Genomic DNA, 12,500 nt, shown 5'->3' on the forward strand with positions numbered 1-12,500 from the left:
AGAATTATCAATGGTGAGCTGAACTCCTCCTTTCATGATCTTATTAAGTAAAAGATCTAAATGCTTTTTGAGTTTTGATGTGTCTGCTGGCATCGTAAGCTCTGGAGCAACAGCAGCATCTCTGGATCCTTTGCCTAGCACAGTTCTCAGCAAGAAGGTTACGCTGGCATCAGTCGCTTCCTCCCAGCCCTGACATAATAATTAGAAAGGAATATGTAAATTCTTAAATGGAAGTAAATTATCTCACTTAATTATTCTAAAACACAGAATCAAATCATTCTGCATTTAAACAGCAGCAGCCAATTCACCTAAATTGCTATAACATTAACTACATTACTTTCTTCACTTTATTTGAGCAGATTTGAAACCTGAAGCACGGTACCTGATCCATAGAAGTGTGGACTACAGGTGATATAGCAGCAGAGAGAAGGGCAAAATGCTGGTCAGACAAGCCAACAGACAGACGGACGAGCTCCAAAATCAGTCTTATTGCGCAGCTGAGTTGGCAACCGTCTTCTTCTAGACCCTATAAAAGGAAAAGAGAAAAGAGAAGTCACACTTTTTATTGATATCCAGAATCTGAAGTTATTCCTCAACATAATAAAGTATTTCAAATGATACCGGTTATACAATGTATAATTATATACATAAATTAGGATTTGAATATATAAAATAATTCTATGTAAAAAAATCACCCCCCCCCCCCACACACACACACACACAAACTGATGCTGAGAAAACATTTATAATTTCTGCAATAATGTTGATAAATTTTACAAAGCTTAACAAAACTGCCAAAGAGTAGATCAACTATGAATTAAACTTAGAACTTCTGTAATATTATCTGCTAATTCAACCTGCATATCCTCACCCTAATGTTATCATTAATAACATCTGTAATCTGTAAGATCTGTTTATAAGTTCCCTCCAAGAGATTATCAAGGTTTGTGAGAGGTGTTGGCGTCTTGTCCTTGAACTTTGTCAACAAACGCCTCTGAACTGCGCGAAATTGAGTGGCTCTCTGCACCAGCTGACCCTGTGGAATAATAAGAAAAATAATTCTATAACAATGAACCATGAGAAGATATAAACATCAAATTATTAATCTTTCTTTATTCATCTATGTTGATAATGTATAAGATTTGATAATTTCACAAAAACATATACTATTCATCATATCAAACATGACATGAGGAGATATGTGCTTGCAAAAAAGATTTGCTGATTTAAGTCCTTGCTCTTACCATTAACTCTTCATGCTTCTTCCTGCGCAGAAAATGTGCATCAATTTCGGAGAAGAGCTCACTGATGGGGAGTGACGAGGCAACACCCAACACCAGTTCTTCTCCATCTTTTCTGCTCGCGTGACCCCAATAGCACTTCAGTCTTCTTACAACTTCACTAAGTATTACCCACACAGAGGGTAAACTATTTTCAAAAAATTGGAAAACATTATCAGTAAATTCACAAACAAACAAACATGTGGAAATCATGCGGCTCTTTTTTTCAATATTTAAACAATATCACATTTCCTTCACCAAACAATTAAATATTTTTAACAACAAGTGAACCTTATCACAGACTCTTCAGAAATGCACACGCATTTGTGATCATTTAAATGTGCTACACCTCATATCAACAAGTTGCTTTAGATTTATATAAATATAGATAACAGAAGCAAAATGAAGAACAAAATAATAATTTATTCAAAATTCCAGCTTCCTAAAACTACACTTTAACAGCTACTGAAGTCTGGATTAATATTTTACAATCTGATATAATCTAAAAAGCCATAATACCTGTCCGACTGTAGCCGATATCTGTTAGTAGTACGTGATGAGAGTATTGTCACACTTGGGCCCCCAAAGTACTGAAGACCAAGAGCTGTCGTCACACTTCCATCTAAGCTATAATCTGTAACAAATATGTAGATCAACCTAAATGCATGGCTATAAGAAACCTACTAGCAAGAAAGATTTATTGTAAAAGAATCCTTTAAATTGCTGAATTAAAAACTCATTTACATTAAAAGCATTTATTATTTTCTTATGTCTTGACTGTAATATCCTTACAGAATGACATATCTATCCAGAAAATTTGCATCATAAAATGTAAGAAATGAAACCTTCAAAAGTGATACTTCTCATAACTCACATAAATCTTTTCACATTAGTGAACATAATAATGAAAGGAAATAATATATACATAACACAAAGTATCACACTACCTTATTACTGGTGAGGAAAGCAATATATTACACATTCCTAAGAATTCTTCTATACCGTATGACTATGACTTGTTTGCTTTTTTAGTGGCTTAACAATGCTATATACAGCAATATGGAAAATTGTACTAATACAGAGCTAAATGTATTGTCTTCAAACTTACCTGGAAATAATTCTGGTAGATTAACAGCTGGCTTGTTTGTTGATATTGTGATTTTGTGATCAGCCTCTTTATTGGGAGCACTGAGCTTGGCCACCAACCGTAGAGGCAATTCCAGCTGTTGGGCATTCATTTTGTCACTATATTTGAATCTATTTGTGAAAAATATTATTCCTAAATATTTCTAACAACATTTCTCACTCTTAAAGTAATTCAGGTGCAAAACCTCCGTAATGAGATTATTTGACTTACATTTGTAGTAATGATTCTTGGTGCACCTGCATGAGTAATGTACGATGTAACAATACCTACAGACAAGCTTGTAGGTATGTACTGGTCAGCAAGGTAAAACTTCACCATAATCTGACTTGTATCACCTGTTGGGATTAAATAATTCATTTCATAATTATAATCACCAGTAATAATTGATTAAAAATTAGAAGGAATTTGTAAGACTGCAGAGTAAAGGAGCCTCCTATAGAAATCTATATAGAGAGTACATCTACATAGGTAAATAAACAGATAAATGTACATAATAATAAATACAACCAGATAAGGAAAAGAAGCGACTACACAGCGTAAGGTCTCACATATTGTCCGAAGAACAAACGTGTCTTGAGTGACAGTCAGTGGTTTCTCTACAGCAATATTGACGCGAACAGTATTGAGAGGCGTGTGAGCTGTGAGCCGAATCACAACTGGGACTGCTGGTACACCCCCATCAATATCCTGAACCCGTGTTGAGCCTGGCCACTTTTCCAGCTGCGTTCCTACAGTTCCTGATACAATGAGATCGCCATCTCCTCGATTCATTCCAACCAATGTGCCTAAAAGAAAAGAGAATTTATGGAATCAGTAAAACTACATTACAGAAATGTCTTTCTGGTTGTCAAATTACACATCCTAGCAGCATATATGCTAAATTGTCTCTTACATACTCATTTATTTATTTATCTATTTATTCCTTTATTCATTCACTATTCATTCATTAATTTATACATTAATTAATCAATCTATCAATTAAATTTTCTCTCTTTTTCCTCATTTTTTATCTATCTACTTCTATTTACATCTATTTTCCTCTCAAAGCAGACTCTCAACTTAGTAACATGAACCAAACACTGGGACCTGACAATAATAGACAAAGTAAGAAGAATTATGTACCCGTATCCTTTGTGGATGCTTTTATGATCTTGTGAAGCTGAGCTAACTCCTTGTCAGTCTGATCGTAGTTAATTTCCCTCGTCTCTGCAGGGGGAGCCACGAAGAGAGAGGGATCTGTTCCAAGATAAGAAGCCTGCAGCTGCCCGGCATCTCCGAGAAAGACGAGGGCTCCTTTGATACCCTGAGAGCGAAACGTGTAATCAGAAAATGTGGTCTAATTTTTGAAAATTATTTCCTATTAAGAAATCAAACAAAATATCATGTTCAATACAACCTACTATCGTGTGAAAAATAATGACTATGTAATATTTAATGGGATGAGACACTTGAATACATAAAAGTTACATTTCTCTGTAATATATTTTGATTATTATGAGAAACGTGTGGTCTACCTATTCAAATCAAAGTAAAAAAGTGTGATTATAATGGCAATAATACAATTAACAAAAGCACAGAATATAACTCATAACAATTACATTAACTATCAAAATAACTGTAACACGACTAATTTTGGTAATAACAAGAATGGTGATAACAATAATGATAATAACAATATTGATATGAATAATAAAATTAATAACAACAATAACAACAATAATAAAAATAGTAATAATAATAATAATAATAATAATAATAACAATAACAATAATAATAATAACAATAACAATAATAACAAAAATAATTATATCAATAACAAAAATGATGATGATGATGATGATGATGATGATGATAATGATGATGATGATGATGATGATGATGATGATGATGATGATGATAATGATAATGATAATGATAATGATAATGATAATGATAATGATAATGATAATGATAATAATAATAATAACCATAACAATAATAATAAAAAAATAATAAAAATAATAATAATAAAAAAAAATAATAATAATAATAAGAATAAGAATAATAATGATGATAAAATAATATTGATCATAACAATAATAATAATAATAATAATAATAATAATAATAATAATAATAATAATAATAACAATAATGATGATACAAATACCTTAAAATTACAAAAACTGGAAGCCTCCCATGCTCATCTACCATCTTTACAAATACAAAAGAATCTACATCTAGATTAAATCATAAATTTCATTTCTCCCGAACACTTGGGGTTTTGCCAATTACAAAGAAAAAAAAGACAATAGAAATTATGAGTGTGACTTGTGAATGTGTTAATGAATGTAAGTGTGAATGTGAGTATGAGTATGAGTATTAGAATGAGTATGAGCATGAGTGTGGCAGTGTGAGTGTGAGTGTGAGTCGGAATGTGAGTGTGAATGTAAGTGGCACAGAGTGGAATGGAGTGGAGTGTGAGTGTAAGTGTAAGTATGAGTGTGACTGGAGTGGAGTGGAGTGGAGTGGAGTGGAGTGGAGTGGAGTGGAGTGGAGTGGAGTGGAGTGTGAGTTTAAGTATGAGTGTTAGTATGAGTGTGAGTGCGGGCATGAGTGTGATGTATAAAACGATGCAAGTGATTTGGAATAAATGACTGCACATCTGCTTGTATAAATCTATTTGTTCCATGATTCTTAATCATGTTAGCATTTTCATGTTTCTACCTTAATAACTACATCAAAGACAGGTTTAATCTAGAAGAAACTATTCATTTAAAAAATGTGGTAGAAAATTGGCAACTATATCTACCTTGGTGTTTATGGCCTATATTCTACAACAGAACAAAATTCTATGAATTCATCAATATACTTAAATTCCACCTTTAAAATCTTTGAAGCTGTAGAAAAAATGCACAATAAGAACAAAAAATATCTTTTGATCTTTCTCACAAATGTACCTAAATAAAGTCAGCCTTCTAAATCATACCATCTGGATATCTGAACAGCAAAGATAAAACAAAATGAATCTTGAAAATACGCAAATACCCAAGCATGAATTCTAGTTCTGAATATCATTACATATACACTTAAAAAGGCAAGGATGCTTGCCCATCTCTTTTACTAATGAGTTGAGCTGATAAGATCAAAAGACAATATTTGTTCATATAGAATCTAAATCTACAAAGTTTTGATGTAGCTGAGGTAAGAACAATAAGAATTTCTTGCTAAACCTCTTACCCTTAAGAAACGAGGACCCTGTATGTTATAGAAATATGTCAATGCTCGGATACTTGCACACAATACATATTGCATAGAACCTTATTCTATACAGTCTCAATTAAATAATGCTACTAAATTATTTGCATAATAATGTAATATGTACTTACACATTCAATCACTCATTCTTTATGTTATAGTAAAAAAACATGGCGTAAATGCATCTGCTTAAATAAAACTATAAAAAATGTTTTGTAGACTACTTATCATACCAATACAAAAAAAATGTATATATATTGTTTAGCATCCATGATGTACTAAAATTACCAAGCCAAACAAAATTGAAGAAAAATTATTAGTGGAGGTCCTGCAGTAACAGATAAACATATATAATGTGCTAAGAAGTACTTCATATCTAAGAATCTATAAACAATCAAAATTATTTAACTAAAAAAAGAACAAAGTTCCCTATAGCCCATTTGTAAATGTTCTCTCTGTCAAAAAGGAAGCAAGGTTTTCTCAAAACGGATGATCTATTCATAACTATCTACAACTCCAAGAACCTTATGAGAAGGAAAAAAGAGCAAACATCCGTCATAAACACCCAGAAGAAAGACACAGTTTACATTAGTAATTTCAGTAATAAGGAATACCTCTTTGGTAAAAGAAAGAAATACATAGCTTTCACTCTAGTCCTTAATGCAGATATACTGATTCAAAAAGGATAATGGCTACAGTAAATACACCAATCAACTCAAACAAATATATATGAGCCTAAAAGTGAAAAAACTAAACAGCTAGACATCAATGTACACTCAGAGAGATTCAAATATATTTCAGAGTTATCTAGCATGAGTTTATACAGACAACACTGTGAATAGAAATGTCATATCCTTACCGGAAAATCAGCCCTAGAAAGCACAACAGGTGTAAATGGTAACTGCGATGCCCACTTCAACTCTGCCTCTTTGTACACAAGTAAGGTCTGTGTATGCGTAGCAACACAAAGATACACAGCATTTTCTGTAGAACAAACGCATATCATAAGCATACACTTTTCTGAAGGGAATATGAGTGTGAATGGATAAGAACTCAGAGACAAGACAAAAACCTCAAACATTATCTTAAATTAGCTACCTACATACCCATAAGATATGCTGTAAAACAGGATGGATTGTATTCCAACTTCTTTACAAACTTCAACACTCCTGATTCCTTATAACAGAAGATTGAATGATGAGTGAGGATAAGGATGTTTGTGGGTCCTTCTGGGGGGTTGACGACAAGAATGTCCAACGCAGGCTCCCCTAGCTGCCTCGTCCACTCTGGGTTCAACCTTCTCCCACCAGTTTTATTACTGCTCATTTCCTTCTCATTGTCTGTTGCCACAGCCACTGCCTGATACCTGAAAAAAAGAGTATGAGAGGAGTATTAGGAGGAGGAGGAAGAGGAGGAGGAGGAGGAGGAGGAGGAGGAGGAGGAGGAGGAGGAGGAGGAGGAGGAAGAGGAGGAGGAGGAGGAAGATGAGGATGAGGAAGAGGAGTAGGAGGATGAGGAGTAGGAGGAAGAGAAAGAGGATGAGGATGAGGATGAGGATGCGGAGGAGGAGGAATGGAGGAAGAGGAGGAGAAGGAGGAGGAGAAAAAGAAGGAGAAACGAAGAAGAAGAAGAAGAAGAAGAAGAAGAAGAAGAAGAAGAAGAAGAAGAAGAAGAAGGAGGAGGAGTACAAATATATACATAAAAGACAATCATAAAACTCAAGGATAATATCATTACAGAAATAAATAAGTTGGTATTAAATTCCATTTAAACAGTGTAAGGCCACAAACAAGTGGAAAGATCTGATAATTTGTCAAAAGTATTTGTCTTTTTCTATTGTTTCTTTCTTTGAACTTATTCTTTTAATTCTAACTTCACACTACACTTCTTACAGCATTCTCAATTTGGTATTATAAGAAAAAATAATTAATTAATCAATAAATAAACAACAAGAATAAATAAATCATAATAATAATAATAATAATAATAATAATAATAATAATGATAACAATAAGCACATAAATAGATAGATAAAAAATAAATAAACAAAAAATAAAAACAAATCAAACATTGCATACTTGTAACACTGGAGTGCCCAGTCGGACCCCACTGTGATCAGGGAGTCAGATTTAGCAACGTAAGCTAGAGGTCCGGGAAGGAGGAATCCCGGCAAAAAGCTACTGAAGGCAAAACTCTCCTGCTCAAAAACGGTGATACAACCATCAAGCGACTGCACGGCTATGTAGTCTTTTCCTTTGACACCACCAAATGGACCTATAAGAGAAAAGAGAGTAATCAAGCATCGTTATAATTTTTAGAGTGAATAAGTAAAAGAGAGTGATTAGAAAGATGCATTTCTAGATACAAAGCAATTCTTTGGTGATACATCTTGTCACCACTAAACTACAGATCTCCTGCAGCATTTGTACCAACTACCCTCTTAGTAAGAGAAAGTGTACATCTCAGACAAGCACCGTTGTCATTACCTCACACAAGCAACCCAGATTATCAATCAACAACCTTCTTGCAGATTTAAAGAAGTAGCTTACCCAATCCTAATCATCCTTACCCGTAGTGATGGAATGTGCACGTCTTTGGAACTTGTGTTGATAAGCTACACTGAGCTTGGAACTGTCGCCATGACCACCCTGGCCAGAGGTGACTGTCAGGGTATATACTGCCAATCGGTCAGGGTGTAAGACACAAAGGTGTAGCATGTCATTACTCCTGTTAAAAAAGAAAGGAAGAAGAAAAATAATTCATGTGTAATGTTAGTATAAAGACTTTGTCCATAATTTGGTCCTTTTACTTTCACCTGGGTTTCTCACAATGACAAACACTTAAAATTTTTAATACCATAGTAAATAAATAAAAACTATTATAATTCATATTCTACAAAGACAAATAAAGCAAAATATGCATTCATTATCAGATAAGTCAGTAAAATCATTACAAGCTCTTATATAAAGAATGAGAGGAGAATGACATGTTTATTTTACATACAAATAATGACTGCATTTTTCTACCCATTTACTGATCAGCAGACCAAGAAGCACAACTTACGAGACAAACTTTCCCACGGCCAGGTGGATAATTGGATAGTTAAAGGTGGTTTCCAGGAGAACATGATCGGGACGGAATCCTGATACTTCCTGTCCTTCTTCTGAGCGATGTGCCTGAAAACATGAATTTATCAAACATGTAGTTAAGCATATCCTCTTAATTCATATTTACCTCTCTATAAAAAACTGCCTAAACTCGAGGCAAAATGAAAATAAAGACATTATGTAAAAAATTATGTGCATGTTCTAATGACCAACTCTTCACGATTCAAAACTTAAATGAAATAGAGCAGAGGTTATGATAAAAAGGAAACCTGGCATTAGTTTCTAAATTTTCAGAGTAGTTACAGAATACCTCCCCCCAACAAGGCCTAACTGCTTACAAAAGTTAATCACAATACTTCAATATGAGTACACTTAATTGAGGTGGACTTTTCTCCAGGCCATTTACAAAAACACTGAAATCTAGTTAAATGTCACAAGTAACCAGTGCTGATTGGCTATATGCAACCAAAAATTTATCATGAAAAAGAAGTCAATAAGAGGAGCAAGAGACGTTTCACCCTCTACACCTCACCAATGTTCTGGCCTTATCAAAACCTATTTAGTCACTTTAATAATTTTTTTAAAGCTATTAGGCTTGAAAATTCAAAAGTAAACTAAGCATAAAAATTAGATATAAAAATAACAATGACAATCCAAAAATATATCATGCTATTATCATTACTACTGTTATCATTATGAAACACTACAATTGAAGAATCATATTGACAATCTGCATCTGCATTAATTCATATCTCAAACATACTTGCCATTAACATAAACATGCATCATTCTAAGTAACTCCACATCTAACAGTTATCAAAACACAAAAGAGAGAAGAAAAGAAAATCAAAAAATATATCAGTAAAATATACCAGCAAATCTCTTCACGATGAATGCTTACCTGTGGACTATATATTCTCAAGGATCCTGAAAATCCACCAACAATAATCTTGTCTTTTGGAGGATCTTCATTATTGATATTTGCAATGACCAAACATCCTGCATCACATTCCTCCTCTTCCCCTCCTCCTGACTGTACCACTGTCGACCACCAGTCTCTTGCCTTGAATAACGACATATCTGAAGAGGGAAATTCATTCAATGGAGTCGCAATAATTAAGTATTTGTGGCAAATTTAAACTATGAGGAAAAAAACACAGAATATAGCATCTCTCCTGTAGTATATAAATGTATCTGAAACAGCTGGAAAGCAAAAACACTAACGTCATAAAGAAATAGGTAAATGTTTACAAAACACATGCCACTGTCTGCCACTGGCCAAAAGTCCAAAAGGACAACATCCACAACCTCTGTACTAGGAACCAGTCCATACCGTATCTCTATAGCACTTGACATTTGTTAATGAAGCAATTACTTGACACTATGCCATTATATATATATATATATATATATATATATATATATATATATATATATATATATATATATATATATACATATACATAAACATACATATAAATAAGCAGCAAATTAGTCACTCTGGCTCACTCAGTAATAGCTTCACAGATCTATGCCAGTGTACATAGTGAATCACTACATTTTTACATCATAAAACTGATAGAATATCAGTATGTTTCATCATCCAATCAACTACCAGTGTATATATTGACAGTAATATTTTCTTAGAAACATTAATAAAGTTCCGAGAATAATGAAATATCACCCGACCGCCATGATCAACATCTTACTGGAATCAGCAACACCACCATATTATGTAACAAATTAACTCTATGATCTTTCCAGGCTAAAGGTTTGCACAGAATACAAATATGAACACTGGATACAAAATAAAATTTGAGTCTTGCTGTGATCTAACCTCTCACAAAAATATAGACGGGATAAAAGGAAATAAAATGCACTTCAAATAGGCAGTAAAGAGTCGTTACTTGTGCTTATGGCTTGTGTTTTTCCTAAAGCATGTTGGCGATTTATCCTTAAAAATGCTTGTTTAATCCAATCACTTCTGCTAGAGAGCTGTCAAATAAGACAGTGTTCTCTACGGTGTGAAAAACGCACGTTCCGCGTTGCTAAGGCAACCACCTCGCTTTTCAAACTTGCAGAAATTACCTGATAAAACGTAATTTTTGGAATGAATATCAACCACACATGACTAACAGAGGATCTAATCTATGCCATACCTGTATCACTAGCTAGTTCACTGATATCATAGCGAATAACATGACACAGAAGAGCGCTCGCCACTCGCTCTCACAACACAGCTGATTTACGTCAACAAATATGCCTGTGTTTGATACCCTCGATGGGGCTTTGGCTTAGTTTGTATTGATTATCTGTTGATTCGAATATTTTTTCATGAATTCTGTTCTCTTTATTTTGTGACATTAAGGAAAATATAGATTTAGAAATATTTCATTGTCATAGTTAGAAATAACAAAATAAAAACAACGCTTTTAGGGACGTCTATCCATTATTTTCTTACATGCGCGTACACGAACACATAAACACACATACACGCGCGCGCGCGCAAACACACACACACACACACACACACACACACACACACACACACAAACACTCACACACACACACACACACATACACACATACACACATACACACACACAGACACACACACAAACACACACACACACACACACACATATATATATATATATATATAAATATATATATATATATATATATATATATATATATAAATAAATATATATATATATGTGTGTATATATATATATATATATATATATATATAATATATATATGTATATATATATATATATATATATATATATATATATATATACTATAATTGGAAATGCAACTTCACACCGAAATTAAAGGATCTGAGCTTACCAAGTACTAGGACATAACATCCACGATTTCCAGGAGCCGCAGTAACCTTCCGCCTCCATCAACAAAATGACACAAAAGTCGTTAAGAGCGACGAAAAATCGGACAGACTTGTAGCGAATAACGTATGCAGGGAAATCAAAGGAGCCAAATAGATTCGTACGTGAACATGACGTTAACATAGACACTTGATAGAACCAATCAGATATGGAATAGATAATCACGTGACAATAGAAACTGGGCCTACGAGAAGGCAGTTGAGATTCATTTCAGTTCTGTCATGGCTAAACAGTGTGTAGAATGTGAGAATAATTACTTCTACTTCATCGCGAAATTATACCAAAACAACGAAGCAAGCTTATTGTACTTTCAGCGGTAGTACAGTGGTCATTACAGAAAAGGCAGACATCAGTAGTCCACCACAAGTTTTTCGTCGAGGCCGCGAAACTGAAGCCTACGCTGTCGGATAAGGAGCGGCGACTGGCGATCGCAATTCCCGCCTGGTCCGTTTGGAGTTCAGGCTGAAGGTAAGATGTGGGTAAAACTTTTCCTGGGTCTGGGCTCTCCTGCCGGAACATACGAGGTGAAGATTTTGTAGACTAGTAGGGGGGGGAGGCGGTAACCTCCCTCCCCCCTTGAATGGCGGTTTAAGTGGTCGAAGCCCCCTATTATATATATTGAAAACGTGTCAGATACTTGGATTGTCCGGGATCTATCCTGCCGGAACTTACGAGGTGAAGATTTTGTACACCAGGCGGGGGGTGGGCTTCTGAAAGGGGGATTAAGGGGCCAGATCCCCCTATATAAGCCGGAAATGTGTTAACATACAATGCTTGCTTTTGGTCTACCGATATTTCTCGAAATTACCCTCGAAATTCCC

At 34.3% G+C, this 12,500-nt stretch overlaps 1 protein-coding gene across 1 annotated transcript in view; it reads right to left on the reverse strand.

The window, feature by feature from the left end:
• The window catches only part of BBS9 (Bardet-Biedl syndrome 9), a 12,796-nt gene extending 1,771 nt beyond the window's left edge, over positions 1–11,025 (reverse strand). Inside the window, exons 1-16 of the mRNA XM_027356788.2 lie at positions 10,930–11,025; positions 9,672–9,850; positions 8,727–8,839; positions 8,233–8,390; positions 7,742–7,937; positions 6,770–7,029; positions 6,523–6,647; positions 3,550–3,730; positions 2,976–3,212; positions 2,638–2,762; positions 2,389–2,503; positions 1,800–1,914; positions 1,245–1,428; positions 872–1,036; positions 383–526; positions 1–189 (exon numbers count right to left, since the gene is read on the reverse strand). The exon at positions 1–189 is cut by the window's left edge and continues 19 nt beyond it. Of these exons, the coding sequence (XP_027212589.1) occupies positions 1–189; positions 383–526; positions 872–1,036; positions 1,245–1,428; positions 1,800–1,914; positions 2,389–2,503; positions 2,638–2,762; positions 2,976–3,212; positions 3,550–3,730; positions 6,523–6,647; positions 6,770–7,029; positions 7,742–7,937; positions 8,233–8,390; positions 8,727–8,839; positions 9,672–9,848 (2,484 nt within the window). The 5' untranslated portion in view covers positions 9,849–9,850; positions 10,930–11,025. The remainder of the gene's footprint in view (positions 190–382; positions 527–871; positions 1,037–1,244; positions 1,429–1,799; positions 1,915–2,388; positions 2,504–2,637; positions 2,763–2,975; positions 3,213–3,549; positions 3,731–6,522; positions 6,648–6,769; positions 7,030–7,741; positions 7,938–8,232; positions 8,391–8,726; positions 8,840–9,671; positions 9,851–10,929) is intronic.
• Positions 11,026–12,500: the final 1,475 nt, after the last annotated feature.

The sequence above is a fragment of the Penaeus vannamei genome, chromosome 4 (assembly GCF_042767895.1).
Source record: "Penaeus vannamei isolate JL-2024 chromosome 4, ASM4276789v1, whole genome shotgun sequence".
Taxonomy (NCBI): domain Eukaryota; kingdom Metazoa; phylum Arthropoda; class Malacostraca; order Decapoda; family Penaeidae; genus Penaeus; species Penaeus vannamei.